The sequence below is a fragment of the Stomoxys calcitrans genome, chromosome 1 (genome assembly GCF_963082655.1).
Source record: "Stomoxys calcitrans chromosome 1, idStoCalc2.1, whole genome shotgun sequence".
Lineage (NCBI taxonomy): Eukaryota > Metazoa > Arthropoda > Insecta > Diptera > Muscidae > Stomoxys > Stomoxys calcitrans.
The window spans coordinates 190929628-190946645 of record NC_081552.1 but is presented as its reverse complement, the minus strand read 5'-3'; the positions used below and the strand labels follow the sequence as shown (position 1 = coordinate 190946645).

The following is a 17018-nucleotide window of genomic DNA, read 5'->3' as shown; positions in this document are numbered from 1 at the left end:
AAATCGGTATATACCTGATATAGCTGCCATATAAATCGATCTGGGGTCTTGACTTCTTGAGCCTCTAGAGGGCGCAATTCTCATTCGATTTGGCAGAAATTTTGTACAACGGCTTCTCTCATGACCTTCAACATACGTGTCTTACATGGTCTTAATTGATCAATAGCTTGATACAACTCCCATATAAACCTATCTCCCGATTTTGCTTCTTGAGCCCCTACAAGGCGCAACTCTTGTCCGAATGAACTGAAATTACAGAAAGATTACACAATGACTTCTACAATGGTCAGCACTCATTTATGGTCCGAATCGGACTATAACTTGATATAGCTCCAATGGCATAACGGTTCTTATTAAATATTCTTTGTTTGCCTAAAAAGAGATACCGCGCATAGGATTCGAAAAAAGCGATCCAAGGTGGAGGATATATAAGATTCGGCCCAGCCGAACTTAGCACGCTCTTACTTGTTTCTGATGGTCTCGAACCCAGCCGTTTAGCGTAATAGGCGGACATGGTAACCTCTGCGCTACGGTGGCCTCCATGGCCTAACATGTACTTCCAATAAACCTATTTTAGGGTGTTTTGGGGTTGGGGCGGCCTCCCAGTTATTTGGACCCAATTTTTAATATGAAATACGTACTCCACTCCTGAATACCTTTCATTTGAGTCCCATATTGTCCCGATCGGTCCACTCTTATTTTTGGGTAGGACTTTTGGGGTGGGGAGGGTCCCCTTGTTCCTTCCAGACCACTCAAGGCAATAGGTTTAACCATTTTTGAGTCTATACGGAACAAACAAACAAACAAATGTGATTGCAAATTTTTTTGCAATTTTTTTTCTGTGCATATTGTCGCGTGCTTGGTTAGTTAACGACCGACTAGCTAGGACTTTGCGCAATTCCCAAAGTGGTATTGGTGACTGGCAACGGCAACATCAGTAGCAGTTAGCAATGCATCTTCTACAGGTTACCTACCGACCAAAAACGGAAAACCATGTCAACATCATGTTGTTTTGTTTGTTGTATGCTTGGTAGTTGTGGCAGCCGCCATTGCCATATTGCATCAAGATCGTGGCAGCATTCAATAATTGGCCAAGTATCGAAACGTAGGCCTTCCACCATCTGCTCTTGTTGTCTGCTGTCTAGTGTTAACTTTGCCAATCATTGAGAGTAATAAATTTTCTATTGATAATTAAAATTTTTATTGTTCGATATTTATGTTTTAAGCCTCATTATTTTCACTTGGATATTTTAAGAATTTCGAAACAATAAAAGTGGTTTTTATTATTGGCAAAGCAGCCACAATGTTGTGTGAAACTCACACTTTCTTTCGCTGTTATATGGGGGTATGAATGGTCGGTCATGTCGCATTAGGCACACCAGTGCTTGGCAAAAAACAAAACACCAATGATGACAAGGAAATTGCATTGTTGCTTGGAAAAGAGCCATATGTGGTCAAGTGGAAATGATAACCAAGATCTTTATGTATTTTATGTGACATCTGGAAAAGTACTTTAAACAAGTAAAAAGGCGTTAAGTTCGGCCGGGCCGAACTTTGGATACCCACCACCTCGGGTATATAAGTAAACCACCTTTCGTCAAAATCTGGTGCAAAACTCATACCTTATGTCCCAGAGCAGAAATATGTGGAGGGCTTAACTTAACTCTTTGTCCACAATTTCGCCTACATCGGACAATAAATTCGCTTTTTATGGCCCCAAAACCTAAAGCCAAGAGATCGGTCTATATGGCAGCTATATCCAAATCTGGACCGATCTGTGCGATAATGCAGAAGTATGTCAAGGGGGTTAACTTAACTCACTGTCCCAAATTTTGGCGACATCGGACAATGCGTGTTTTATGGGCCTAAGACCCCAAATCGGAAGATCGGTCTATATGGCAGCTATATCCAAATCTGGACCGATCTAAGCCATATTGACGGAGGATGTCGGTGGGGCTAAGACAACTCTTTGTCCCAAATTTCAGCAAAATTGGACTATAAATGTGACTTTTATGGGCCTAAGACCCTAAATCGGAGGATCGGCCTATATGGCAGCTATATCCAAATCTGGACCAATCTGAACCAAATTGACGGAGAATGTTAAAGGGCCAAATTTCCCAAATTTCAGCAAAATCGGATAATAAATGCGGATTTTATTGGCCTAAGACCCTAAATCGGCGGATCGGTCTTTATGGGGGCTATATCAAGATATAGTCCGATATAGCCCATCTTCGAACTTAACCTGCTTATGGACAAAATAAGAATCTGTGCAAAGTTTCAGCTCAATATTTTGAAGACTGTAGCGTGATTTCAACAGACAGACGGACAGACGGACGGACATGTCTAGATTGTCTTAGATTTTTACGCTGATCAAGAATATATATACTTTATAGGGTCGGAAATGGATATTTCGATGTGTTGCAAACGGAATGATAAAATGAATATACCCTCATCCGTCGGTGGTGGGTATAAAAATCTCCTTTTCGTTGATGACAACCATGTATTTGTAAAATAATTTGTTTAAAACATTGCCCGCCAAGGAAAATTAGTTGCTTTAAACAGGATTTATTCTAAGAACCCTTATCTATGGAGCGTTGGTCAGATATTTCTTATTGGTTTCGGTCTTTGAAGACTACAAATAGACTATTTTGGCCTAGGATTGGGATATAGCTAATGCCATCGTTCCGCTGATTTAAATTCTTTAGCCTCTAGAAGCCCGTCACCTAGGTCCATAAATGGATATAGCCCCCATATGAACCGATCCCCCTAATTTGGGTTTTTGAACTCCTAGAATCCTCAATTTTCGCACGATTTGGCTGGAATTTGGCAAGTGAAACTTGTGCTCTCTAAGACTCGCAAAAATTTTCATCCACTGTTGATTTCTTGAAATGTAATCTTCTTTTTGTTACTCGCGGTACAACTCATGGTTCATATGACGCCGATTTTCTCCATCAAAGCTGATTGGTCCATAAAGTTTACAAAGAATCTTTCTCTCGAACATCTTAGGTTCTGTGGCCAAACTATTTTAAAGGTCCTTTTTCAACATGTTACGACGGGACTTACGAAGACACCGGAATCTGGGAATAGTGAGATTGATCGAAGGCTTATCATTACAGAAGTAAATGAAGAGGTAAATGAAGCCATGAGGAGCTTCAAACAATTTATGTCGCCGTTACTACAGAAGGAGGTTTACTATCTGGCGCCCCATTTGGCCTGTACTTTCACAGCATGCCTAAGACTTGCTTATACTTCAAAAAACTGGTAGGAGGCAAGTGTGGTGTTTATACCCACGCCCGGCAAGGCAAGTTATGCGACACCAAAGGCCTACAGGCCTATAAGCATTACGCCCTTTCTACTCAAAACCATGGAACGCATTGTGGATACCGTGATAAAGAGGAGAACATCTAGCGAACTGCTTAAATACGAACAGGTCGGTGGAGACTGCCCTGGACGGGATTTTGCATAAAATAGAAGAATCCATTGATGCCAAGACGTAATAATGTGCGGACCGACACATTGATCCAATCCTTAGACCAGTACCAGGTCCTTAGATAGTGGATAAACCATATGTTAAGGAACAGATGGATCAATTGTGGATCCCATGACATTAATATAAGGGAGAAAGTACAGGGCGGCATTTAATCGCCACTCCTATGCGTGACCGGGTGGTCACAAATGACCTATTACGGATGCTGCTTGAGAAGGAGTTTGAACCCATCCTGTTATAATACTTCTAGGGGTAAGGATCCGAACCAGCTATAAAGATGGGCCGAATGGGTTCTGCAGATGGCATACGACTGGGCTAGCCCTAGGGGTCTCAATGTTAACCCATAAGAGACCAAAATCTGCTTGTCCACGCAAAGGCAAAGGTAGGCCAATTTAACGCACCATGTTTCTTCAATAGAACGATTTCGTTATCTGGCAAGGTCAAATACATAGGAATGATCTTGGACAGGAAACTGAATTGGAAGTAGTTATATTCAGGAGCGTACCGGAAAGGCTCACAGATGTTGGGCCCTATATAGACGGGCCGTAGGCTGGAAATGGTATGGGAATCTGAGGATAGGCGACTGGCTCTACATGAGCGTGATTAGACCAATACTTAGTTACGCTTCAGTAATTTGGTGGACTGCGATGGAGAAAAAGTACAACGTTAGGATAATACAACAGGTTCAGAGAACTTGTTATCTTACCATAGGCGGAGCGATGAGGACCACGCCCACAGGGGCACTGGAGACTATTCTAAATATCCAACTCATAGACACACAGATTAAGTGTGAGGCTGCCATTGCGGCTATAAGACTTAAGGCGATGGGAGAATGGGTAGAGGATAGAAGCAGGTCATACCATCGCGGTATAATCGAGGCGACGATAGGAAACCAGGAAGGAATAGAAGAGGCTTCCGATCGGATACCTGAGACGACACTTGAGGTCGAGTGCGAGGCACTGCTGCCAGCAGCATAGTCTTGGATTGACGGAACCTTAGTATTGCCATCTGGAATATTATGCTACACGGATGGATCAAAGCTAGAAGACATAGTGGGCCTGGGGTTCTACATTGAGAACCCAGGGACTGAGATCTGTTGTAGACTGCCTGACCATAATACGGTCCTGCAATCGGAGATTCGGCAATCAGGGAATGCGTGAGGTGGTGTGGTACTAACGCGAGGACTCCGAGTGTGAACATCTTTACGGACAGTAAACCAGGATGATAAGGTCACGAACAGTCTTGCAGTGTAAGAAGGAGATTAACGCCTTCTCTGAGGATGGCGCAATCCGCATCGTTTGGTTGCCGGTCCATAACGGAGTAAGGAGGAATGAAAGGGCAGATGATTTGGCGGTGAAGGCCAAATGACTGCCGTCAATAAACTTGGTTAAGCCGAAGCCTTTCGGGTCGACGCAGTCCGATTTAAGGGCGTGGGCGAAGAACGCACATGTAACACTGTGAAACAACGAAACAGTCGTTAGGACGGCGTGATCCGGATCGTGAGAGATCGAATGTCAGTATAGCTTTGGATGTCATAACGGGACACATAGGACTACGAGCTCACTTATGCAAAATCGGTGCGGCAAGGGAGAGCATGTGTAGGGCATGTGGGGAAGATGATAAGACGTTGGAGTATTTCGTATGTCATTGCCCGGCTTTCGCGGCTAACAGACACCGGTGCTTAGGTGGGGACACAATACCAGACATGAACCAACTTAGGGGCGTGATATGGAAAACAATTAAGAATTTTGTAAGTAGCACGGAATTCTTAACTTAGATTTTCTTTTTCAGGGTTACTTTTTTAGTATTCAGAGAGACGAACAAGCCGATTGCTGACTAAGATGTATGTCGTTAGTGGCATGGGGCGGATTTATATCCGCACCCTCTTTTCAACCTAGCCTAAAACTCGCAAAAATGTTCTTCCACTGTTGATTTCTTCAAATGTAATCTGATTTTTCTTACTCGTCGTACAACTGGTGGCTCATGCTACGCCGATTTCCTCCATTAAAACTAACCTTGTCTTATCTAATCTAGTCATTCCGTTTGTATCTTTTCGAAATATTGATCTGTGACCCCATAAAGTGTATATATTATTGATCGTCTTGGCATTCTGAGACGATCCGATCCGTCTGTCGAAATCACGATAGCGGTCAAACGCGCAAAGCTAGCCGCTTGAAATTTTGCACAGACACTTCTTATTGATGTAGATCGGGGAATGCAAATGGGCCATAGAAGTTCAGATTTGGATAGAGCTCCCATATAAACCGATCTCCGGATTTCAATTCTTTAATCCTTAGAAGCCGCAATTTATGCCCGATTTGGCTGAAATTTTGCGTGTAATGTTCTCCTACGACTTCCAGCAACTGTGCCAAGTATGGTCCAAATAGGCCTATAACCTGTTATAGCTCACATATGAGCCGATCGCCCGATTTAACATCTTCAACCCCTTGAAGCCGAAAATTTTGCCCGATTTGGCTGAAATTTTACACATAGTGTTCTGTGACGACTTCCAATAACTGACCAAGTACGGTCCAAATCGATCTATAACCTGTTATAACCGTTCTGTCGATTATCCTTGTTGGGTTCCTAGACGGTTCAAAGTTTGCCTGGTTTGGCAGGAATGTGGTATGTAGAGTAAAATTATGCCCTTCAACTAAATTTATTTTGTGTACATTTTTAGCAGAATCCATATTGGTGGGTTTCCAAGATTCGGCCCGGCCGAACTTAGTGCGCTTTTACTTATTAAATTTCCACCACCGAAGCATTGGGGTATATTCATAAAAAAAAATCTAAGACGTTCGTCTGTCTGTTGAAATCATGCTACAGTCTTAAAAATGAAGATAAACTTTGCATGGTTTTTTTCTTCCTCATATAGACCGGTCTGCCGATTTCCCCATATAGACCGATCTACTGATTTAAGGTCTTAGGCCCATTAAATCCACATTTATTATCCGGTTTCGCTGAAATGACTGAGGCACGCCGTTCGGACACAGCTATAAAAAGGAGGCCCCTTATCATTGAGCTCAAAACTTGAATCGGACTGCACTCATTGATATGTAAGAAGTTTGCCCCTGTTCCTTAGTGGAATGCAAGTTGTGTTAGGCCATTCGTCATCCGTGTTTAATACGGCTCAGATAAGTCTATATTTGTATATAGCTGTCATATATACCGATCTCCCGATTTAGGGTCTTGGATCCACAAAATACGCATTTATAACCCGATTTCACTGAAATTAAGCACAGTGAGTTGCGTAAGGCTCTTCGACATCCGTCTTCAATATGGCCCAGATCGGTTTACATTTTGATATAGCTGCCATATATACGGATCTCCCGATTTATGTTCATGGGCCCACAATACGCGCATTTATTAATAGATTTCGCTGAAATTTAGCACGGTGGGCTATGTTAGCTCCCCTGTCATTCGTACCGAGTATGGTCAAGATCGCACTATATTTCGATATAGCTGCCATATATATCGATCACCTGATTGAAGGTTTAGGGGCAAGAAAACAAAGCCAAGTCGAGTTTGGTGCAGATCGGACCATATTTCGATATAGCTGTATTTTTTTACCAGACTTGTCGTAACGAGGTTAATATATATATATCCGAGATAGTGGGTATGCAAAGCTCGGCCCGGCCGAACTCAATGCGTTTTTACTTGTTTTTATACCCTACACCACTTCTTTGGTACCTCTACCTCTATTTTTATACCCACCACCGACGGAGGGGGGTTTCTTGATCACCGTAAAAATCTGAGACGATCTAGCCCTGTCCGTCTGTTGAAATCACGCTACAGTCTTTAAAAATAGAGATATTGAGCTGAAACTTTGGACAGATTCTTTTTTTCCATTAACAGGTTAAGTTCGGACTATATCTGGATATAGCCCCCATATAGACCGATCCGCCGATTTAGGGTTTTATGGCCATAATAGCCACATTTATTATCCGATTTTGCTGAAATTTAGGACAGTGAGTTCTGTTAGGCCAGTCAACACCCTTTTTTAATTTGGCCTAGATCGGTCCAGATTTGGATACAGCTGCCATATAGACCGATTCGCCGATTTAGGGTCTTGGGGCCCATAAAAGGCGCATTTATTGTTCGATTTTGCTAAAATTTGGGACAGTAAGTTATGTTAGGCTCTTCGACATCTTTTTTCGATATAGCATAGATCGGTCTAGATTTGGATATAGTTGCCATATAGACCGATCTCTCGATTTAAGGGTTTGGACCCTAAAAGGCGCTGTTATTGTCCGATGTCGCCGAAATTTGGGACAGTGAGTTGTGTTAGGCCCCTCGACATCTTTCTTCGATATGGCACAGATCGGTCCAGATTTGGATATAGCTGCCATATAGACCGATCTTTCGATTTAAGATCTAGGGCGCGTAAAAGGCCCCTTTATTGTCCGATTTCGCCGAAATTTGGGACAGTGAGTTGCGTTAGGCTCTTCGACAACTTTCTGCAATTTAGCTCAGATCGGTCCACATTTGGATATAGCTGCCATATAGACCGATCTTTCGATTTAAGGTCTAGGGCGCGTAAAAGATGCCTTTATTGTCCAATTTCGCCGAAATTTGGGACTGTGAGTTGCGTTAGGCTCTAGGACAACTTTCTACAGTTTGGCCCATATCGGTTCAGATTTTGGATATAGCTACCATATAGACCGATCACTTGATTTAAAGTCTAGGGCCCATAAAATGCGCCTTTATTGTTCGATTTCGCCGAAATTTGGGACAGTGAGTTGCGTTAGGCTCTACGACAACTTTCAACAATTTGGCTCAGATCAGTTCAGATTTGAAAATAGCTGCCATATAGACCGATCCGCCGATTTAATGTCTAGGACCCATAAAAGGCGCCTTTATTGTCCGATTTCGCCGAAATTTGAGACTGTGAATTGCGTTAGGCTCTACGACAACTTTCAACAATTTGGCCCAGACCGGTTCAGATTTGGGTATAGCTGCCATATAGGCCGATCTCTCGATTTAAAGTTTTGGACCCATAAAAGGCACATTTATTGTCCGATTTCGCCGAAATTTAGGACAGTTAATTGTGTTGGTGCCTTTGACATCTTTCTTCAATTTGGCCCAGATCAGTTCAGATTTGGATATAGCTGCCATATAGACCGATCTCTCCATTTAAAGTTTTGGCCCCATAAAAGGCACATTTATAATCCGATTTCGCTCAAATTTGACACAGTGACTTATGTTAGGCTTTTCGACATCCGTTTCGTATATGGTTCATATCGGTCTATATTTGGATATGGCTACCAAAAAAACCAATATTAGACCAGTCAATATCCGTGCCGAATGTGGTCCAAATCGGACCATATTTCGATATAGCATAAATTATGCATTTTTCACCGGATTATGACGAAAGGTGGTTTGCATATATACCCGAGGTGGTGGGTATCCAAAGTTCGGCCCGGCCTAATTTAACGCCTTTTTACTTGTTGTATTTTGTTTTTATTGGGTCTCAACTGATTAACAAAAACTATCATCTGTCTTTTTGAGCCTAAGTTCTTTGCAAACGATCTTGCTAACCTCAGCTCTAACCATTCCAAATTTCAAAGATATACCTCTACCCGATCTCACACGGCATATTTTTTACTAGTTTTTTTCGATTTTCTCCCACTGTTGGTTGGGAGCTTAGGGCGGCACACCGTTCGGACTTGGCTGTAAAAGAAGCCTATCATTGAGCTTTAAATTTGAATCGGGCAGCACTCACTTATATATGAGAAGTTTGCCCCAGTTCCTTAGTGGAATGTTCAAGGGCAAAGTTACAGTTGCTGTTGTAGCTACTCCGTATGTAGCATTCCACTATACGCAATCTGTGGACTGGCCCGGAAGCTCACAGCTAAGCTGAACGCCCGTGCGGTGCTCACAGCTATCCCTTGCCAGTCAACACATCATATTTCCTGTAAGCTAGTAATACCAATCATAAACTTTTCTTGTACAGCCGTCAGTATTTATATTGCGAGTTCTGACATTCCAGGTGCAAATTCACAAATCATGAAACTTAAAGTGTATGCCAGGTTCCGTTTTTCTATTCCTTTGTCTTCCCAGTGTATTTCGTTTCAGAGTTTTATATAGAGATCCTCAACAATTAGTTCCAACTGATAATGTTTGCATTTGCATATTGACACATTGCAAATATTTATGGTATCAAAACGTCGAATTTTCCTGATTTATCTGTACTTACTTCTTTTTCTTTTTTCGTAAATGGACAAAATATTATACAATTAGCTTTATTGCCTTCAGTACATCATTGGGTTCGACTGACGAAAATCTAAGACCATTATCTTCTCAGTCCAGCATTTTTTGTTTTCATTAACTTTATTTTGTTTATACATATTCATCAAGAACTTAACATAAAATCCATTATCGAGGGCGCACTTGGTTCAGGGAAATGCCTTAAGTCTGCTACGACTCGATTCACTTGAATTGGAACAGCCATCGGTAATGTTGGTATCTCCACAGAATTCGGTGTCAAATTATTAGAGCGCACATACTCAAAGAAGTACAGCAATTCATGGAATATAACACTGCTGAAGCGATCCGCCAAACCGGAGATATCTTCAGTGGGCATTTGATAATGCAATGATTGCAAAACAGTCACACAATGCTCATAAAGTATGCCACATTCATCGATAATGGTGACAAGTGGCAACAAGCGACAGGAGCCTTTTTTAGAATCCGCAGAGATGTTATGCATAGCCAGATTTTGGAATACGGCACGCTGTAATTGTAGCAAATCCTCTAGATAATCGCAAATATCCAAACAAAGTGCAAAGCTGTTGAAAAGAAGAATAGGGAGAAAGGAAAAAAAAAATTATAGAAAAATATGAAGTATTGAATAAACAAATCATTAAAATACATTTATTAGGAAAGCAGATATTAATCTTCTGAAATATTTTAATTAAATAGGGGATTTAGATGCGTTTCTAGTGCCTACATTTGAACTAGCCAGAACGATTTCAAATAGCCAAATAACTTGCGAATGTTAAAATACGCTTAATCAGACAAATCCTTAAAGAAATAAGAATCTTAAGTACAGCAGATGTTCAATTGTTTCCTATTCCTCAGAGCTTCTGTAGAAATCTTTTCTTGCAACCTTAGACTAGGTTAGTTTTAAGTGGCAGTTTGCCATCCGACTCAGACGACAGGAACTGAAGTAGAAGGATGCCTTCTAGTTCCTACCGTTGAAACATCCAGATCGCTTTAAACAGCCCCACAACTTGCGAATGTAGCGCAGAGGCTAGCATGTTCGCCTATGACGCTTAACGCCTGGGTTCGAATCCTTGCGAGACCATCAGAAAAAATTTTCATCGGTGGTTTTCCCCTCCAAATGCTGGCACCATTTGCGAGGTACTATGCCATGTAAAACTTCTCTCCAAAGAGGTGTCGCACTGCTGCACGCCATTCGGACTCGGCTATAAAAAGGAGACCCCTTATCTTAAACTTGAATCGGACTGCACTCATTGATATGTGAGAAGTTTGTCCCTGTTCACATTGGCTAAAAAGTTCTCGAGGGGCTGAGGATTAAATTTTGTATTCCTTTATAGGGAATTTACACTTGGGTATGCTAACGGTACGCCCTCGTGTAGACCCAGGTGCCTGTACCCGTTTGTTTTATTGGGGTAGTCACCATACTGTACGGGGCCACATCACAGATTTGCTAATGCTCGCTTCAGAAGATTGTCTTGTTTTTACCTATTTTCCGCAATAGACAATAGAGATAATTATCGTCTCAAGTAACATCCGCCCTGGCAGACGTTTCTTTGGGACTTTTCCAATCCAACCATTACACAACCACCTGTAGTACACCGGTGCCTGTAAGAACCGGCAGATCACACGGCGAACACTCCACCAACAGCAGTACATCGGCTGGACGGGAGTTCGACCACGGCCGTCGTTTTTTTGTTTGTCACCAGGTAGACACCGTGGGCCATAACACCTTTTTGCCTTTTTTCCCCCACAACAATCAACCAGCCAGGTAGAATTCGGCCGCAGAAGTTGTTGTTTTATTTCCATCAGCCATACAACGTGGGAGACAAGCACTTTTTCTTCCACCTAAAGTGGAACTCCTTCTGACTGCCAATGCGAGACACACGCACAGCAGATGTTCTATAGTCTCTTCTTCCTCGAAGTCCTCACGGCTTCTGCAGAAGTCGTTACTTGCAGCCTTCAGACTGCCAAGATGTTTTCCGATCAGACAGTGACCTGTCATGGCTGACACAATGACAGATGTCTGTTCTTGCCAGCGACAGCAAAGCGGTGAACCTATTCAAGTCTAGTTTAGGCCACATAATTTGGGAATGTTCGAAACCCCGTCTCTTGTGACCATTTAATATTCGTTGCCCTTCGGGCCTGATCCTAAAGACTTAGCTTCTTATATGTCGCTAAAGGCATACCACAGAGTTCCCCTTTAATGTGTAAGGTAGTTCCAAGCTCATCTGATTCACTATTCCCCAGGACATCTCTCTGGACCGGTATGCAGAACAAGTGAATTTTAAACTGTTCACCCATGTTCGTTGAAAGATCGCCAACAGTCAATGGCGGTTTTTGAATTCAGAAATACATTCTCCAGAGATTTAATGGCTGCCTAGCGCTCCGAGAAGATATTTATGCCAGTTGTCGTCAAAAAAACATTATATCTAAGCCATTCCCCACTTTTTTAATCGCAAGGATTTCCGCTTGATACATACTACAATGGTCGGGTTACCTTCTCGATATAACCAATCCTAGTTCTTCAGAGTACACCCCAATGTCCACCTGGTCGTCTATTTTGGACCCAGAAGTCTATGTAGCTTCTATTACCAGGGATAACGTAGTTCCAATCGGTTCTATCAGGAATAGTGGTACAGTACTTTTTATCAAAAAGCGTCTCTGGCAATGTGTAATCCACACTGCCTGGGATATCGGACATTGTATAAACGATATAACATTGTTTGTAGCCACCGCATGGCCAAAGAGAACGTTCCCTTAGCCTCACAACAGTGGTCGCAGCAATTTGCCCAGCCACAACATCCAGAGACAGTAGGTGTAGCATTGAATTCAGTGCATCAAATGGTGTTGTCCTCAATGCGTCTGTGATGCACAAACAAACCATTCTGGCCGAATATTGAACAGTAGGTGAACTTTTAAAGCGCCGTCAGATCACAACACCATATATCATTATAGGTCCGTTTATGCCATTTAAACCCCGCATCTTTACCAATTGCTCTCTTGCAGGTATATAGGACAAGAATTGCCTTTCTTGCCCTTTCCAAAAAGTTTGATTTCAATTTCCTGTCCAGCAAAACACCCAAGTATTTTAGGCTTTCAGTAAATGAAACATCCTGTCCTACCAAGGAGACAGGTGCCACCGTAGGTAACTTGTATCTCCTGGTGAAAAAAAAAAATACTTCTGTTTTAGAAGGATTTACGCCTATACCACTTCGCTGTCGCACTTAGAGCCCCCTGAAGAATATCTCTAAGAGTACTGGGAAATCCAACGTTTTGAAAGGGGACGAAAGGCAACTCTTGTCCTATACACCTGCAAGAGAGCCATTGGCCAAAATTGGGGGTTGGACGAGCGCGTTGGATGACTTGACGCCACGGATGTCATTCGAAACTTCGTCCACGGTAAGATTGTGATGGAGATCACGGATACGGCGAATGGCTCTCCTCCTAGCCCTGTCACTCTCGGTATGCACAATAAATTGACGGTTGAGCAACAAGGCGCACCTCTTCGGATCAGTCACGATAACTTCGCCAAAAGTGACTGAGATCCAGTCGTCTCGTCTACCGGGGCTCGAGAGTGACTTAACAGTAAACCACAACTTGCATAAACCGGTACCTAAGTGTGTTCCAGCCACAAATTCCGCTTATTTTCATTCACTACCCTGTTAATTTCCAGATTCAGCTCGCTGATTCTAGAGTTAGTGAGGTCCGAGCAATGAATCCCATCACGTTCGTCTGCGAGTATCATAGCCTGCTCCGGAAAATTGGCCCACACTTCGGGTATTCGACCGGCTGGTACAAAGCGAACGGCTGCTGCGTTGATGATGTCTCGGAATTTGCTGTGGTTCGCTGAAGCGGTGATTGGCGTACTCTCTGAAGCCAGCCCAATCGGCCTTCTTCTGACGGATAAATGTCCGGCGCTCAGAGGTTGATGTAGGTCGTTTGAGATAGCAAATGGGCCATATCGGATCAGATTTAGATGTAGCTCCCATATAAACCGATTTCCCGATTTGAATTCTTGAGCGCCTGGAAGCCGCAATCGGATTTGACTGAAATTTGGCATATAGTGTTCTGTTATGACTTCCAACAACTATACTATATAGCTCCCATATAAACCGATCCTCGATCTGACCTATTGAGCCCTTACAAGCCGTAATTTGTGTCTTATTCGGCTGAAATTTTGCATGTAGTGTTTTGTTATGGCTTCCAACAACTGTGCCAAGTGCGGTCCAAATCGGTCTATAACCAGCTCACTAAACCAATCTCCCGATTTGACTTCTTTAGTCCTTAACAAGCCGCAATTTGTGCCCGATTTGGATGAAATTTTGCATGCGGTGTTTTGTTACAACAAGTGTGCCAAATATGGTCCAAATCAGTCTATAACCTGATATAGCTCCCCTATAAACCGGTCTCCCGATTTGACTTCTTGAGCCCTTACAAACCACAATTTTTGTCCGATTTGGCTGATAGTGTTCTGTTAAGACTTTAAATAATTGTGCAAAGTACGGTACGGATCGGTCTATAACCTGATATAGCTCCCCTATAAACCGATCTCCCGATTTGACTTTTTAAGCCCTTACAAGCCGAAATTTTTGCCCGATTTCGCTGAAATTTAGCATGTAGTGTTCTGTTACGACTTCCAACAAGTATGGTCCAAATCAGTCTATAACCCGATATAGCTGCGATGTAAACCGGTCTTTCGGTCATCCTTGTTCGGTTCTGAGAAGCTTTAATTTTTGCCGGTCGTGGTGTTGGCTATAAATACGATTACAGTAACATACCTTGAATTAACATCCAAACAGCTGTCATCATTCAATCGAAAACTTCCTTTGAACATGGGGTACGTATTGTGAAATGAAATTTTGCGATTCAGCACTTGACAATATCGTACAATGCACTCTGACATAGCGTAATCGCTGCTCTGAGCTCGCCAATAATTGGCATATTTAATTAATTGTTCTTGAAACAGTAAACCATCGCTTAATACTTGACTGTGTCCATCGTGGAGTATTTTGTGCATTAGAACACAAAATTTCCACATTGAAAACCGATTGCCGAATGTAAGATCGATTGTTTTGGAATTATTCCAAATTGCTTTGGCACCTTTGATTTCATGTGTTTTCATAACGATAAGTCGTACAATTGCGGTATCTGGTGGATCTTCTGTGGGACTTAGACATTTCTTTAGCCATTTTTTCTGTTTGGGAAAAAAAGAAATTAAATTTGGTTAATAAAAACTGTTTTCCTGGGGATTTTTGCAAAAAATTAATTTAGTTAATAGACAAGGTAGGTAGACAATTGTTAGTCCCTTGAGATATTGCCGAACTGGTATGCTAAGCTAGCTACCAACTCAGCTACCGGAACGTTCCACAAAATCGATTTAGCCCAACACAAACCCACGTCACCTACTTAATAGTCATGAGATTATATCGAAATGGTTGTTGTTGTAGCCACATTTTCATATGGAGATGGCGATCTTAGTCAAGCTCCTGTGTAAGCAAGCTCGTTCCGGTCCAAAGGACCGATTGTCGCGGGAACAAGGTGGCCATAGGTTATGTAAAGGCGCCATGCCTTGTCATATCGAGCATCATAGGCTCTCAGTATTTGTGCAAGAGCCAGTGCCACCCGGACTCTCACTGAGACTCTCCGTTCGATACCGCTGACTGTCCGCGACTGCCGTTGCAGCTACTTCGTATGGAGCGTTCCACTATCCGCAACCCGGTAGATTGCAGCTGAGGATGCGTAAGGAAACTCATCATGACCAGATCGAACGAATCTTGTGAGGATGACTCCTGGCGGACTCAGAAGACGAGGCTGGTGGAAATTCTGAATCCCGACTATGGTCCGGTTTCTGCAGATAAATCTCCACAAGTGTAAAGCCGTTTCCTGAGGTCGAGTGCGAGGCATTGCTGCCAGCGACACAGTCTTGGATTGACGGAACCCCAGTATTGCCGTCTGGAAGATCATGTTACACGGATGGATCAAAGCTAGAAGACAAAGTGGGCCTGAGGTCTACATTGAAAACCCAGGGACTGAGATCTGTTTGAGACTGCCTGATCATTCGGAGATCCGGGCGATCACGGAATGCGTGAGTTGGTGTGGTGCTAACGCGAGGACATCGAGCGTAAACATCTTTACCGACAGTAAAATTGCCATATGGCAATAACAACCAGGACAACAAGGTCACGAACAGTCTTGGCCATAAAGGAGTAAGGGGAAAAGAAAGGTCAGACGATTTGGTGGTGAAGGCCAGAGGACTGCCGTCAATAAACTCGGTTAACCCGAAGCCTTTCGGTTCGACGCAGTCCGAGTTAAGGGCGTGGGCGACGAATGCGCATACAACCCTGTGGAACAGCGAAACGGTCGGTGGGACGGCGAAAATTCTGGGGGCGGGGATCCAGATCTGTAGAAGTCGAGGCTGTCACTGAAAGGAAGTAAGAAGGAGGTCAGTATAGGTATTTGTATCATGGCGGGCCACATAGGACTACGAACTCACTTATGTTAAATCGGTGCGGCAAGGGAGAGCATGTGTTAGGCATGCGGGAAAGATGATGAGACGTTGAAGCATTTTATTGTAGCCCGGCTTTCGCGTCTAACAGATACCGGCACTTAGGTGGGGACACTATGCCAGACATGGACCAACTTAGGGGAGTGGCATGGAAAACAATTAAGGATTTTGTAAGTAGCACATAATTCCTAACTCGTATTTTCTTTTTCGCGGTTACTTTTTTAGTGTTTAGAGTGCACAACAAGCCGATTACTGGCTTAGGTATATGTCCATAGTGGCATGGGGCGGATTTATATATTCTATATCATTTCAATATATAGTAAGCGCATTTATAAACTTCTTGAAAGTAAATTGCAAATGTTGGCCATGGACATTCCAATAAGGAGCAGGGGCAAACTTCTCAAATATCACTGAGTGCTGTCTGATTCAAGTTTAACCTTAACGATACGGAACCTCCTTTTTATAGCCGAGTTCGAACGGCATGCCGCTGGGCAACACCTTTTTTAGGAGAAGTTTTCACTTGACAAAGCACCTAACAAATGTCACCAGCATAAGGAGGGGATAACTATTGCTGAAAAGTTTTGTCTAATGTTGTTGCCAGGATTTGAACCCAGGCGTTTAACGACATAGGCAGACATGTTAACCTTTGCGCTACGGGAGCCTCCGTCTCGAAATAGTCAATAGCTACTATTTGTTTTAGAATAAAGTATAGGACGCGTCGAGCATAGCGAAAACAATTTGTTGTGGTTCTCGCTTTACGTGCATCACATATCTTGCAAATTGAAAAATTTGCCCATGAACATT

The 17018-nt window shown here is 42.8% G+C and overlaps 3 protein-coding genes across 6 annotated transcripts in view; 2 read left to right on the top strand and 1 right to left on the bottom strand.

The window, feature by feature from the left end:
- The window catches only part of LOC106086606 (uncharacterized), a 302723-nt gene that overhangs the window by 243282 nt on the left and 42423 nt on the right, over nt 1–17018 (top strand). The window lies entirely within an intron of this gene.
- LOC106086607 (DNA ligase 1) overlaps nt 1–17018 on the top strand; it is a 44320-nt gene that overhangs the window by 15693 nt on the left and 11609 nt on the right. The gene's annotated exons all lie outside the window — the stretch shown is intronic.
- Nucleotides 9714–17018, bottom strand: part of LOC106086609 (huntingtin-interacting protein 1) — a 53589-nt gene continuing 46284 nt past the window's right edge. For both annotated transcript variants that reach the window (XM_013251351.2, XM_013251350.2), the window contains exons 2-3: nt 14488–14903; nt 9714–10275 (exon numbers count right to left, since the gene is read on the bottom strand). In XM_013251351.2, coding sequence (XP_013106805.1) covers nt 9840–10275; nt 14488–14831 — 780 coding nt within the window. In that variant the 5' untranslated portion in view covers nt 14832–14903 and the 3' untranslated portion in view covers nt 9714–9839. The remainder of the gene's footprint in view (nt 10276–14487; nt 14904–17018) is intronic.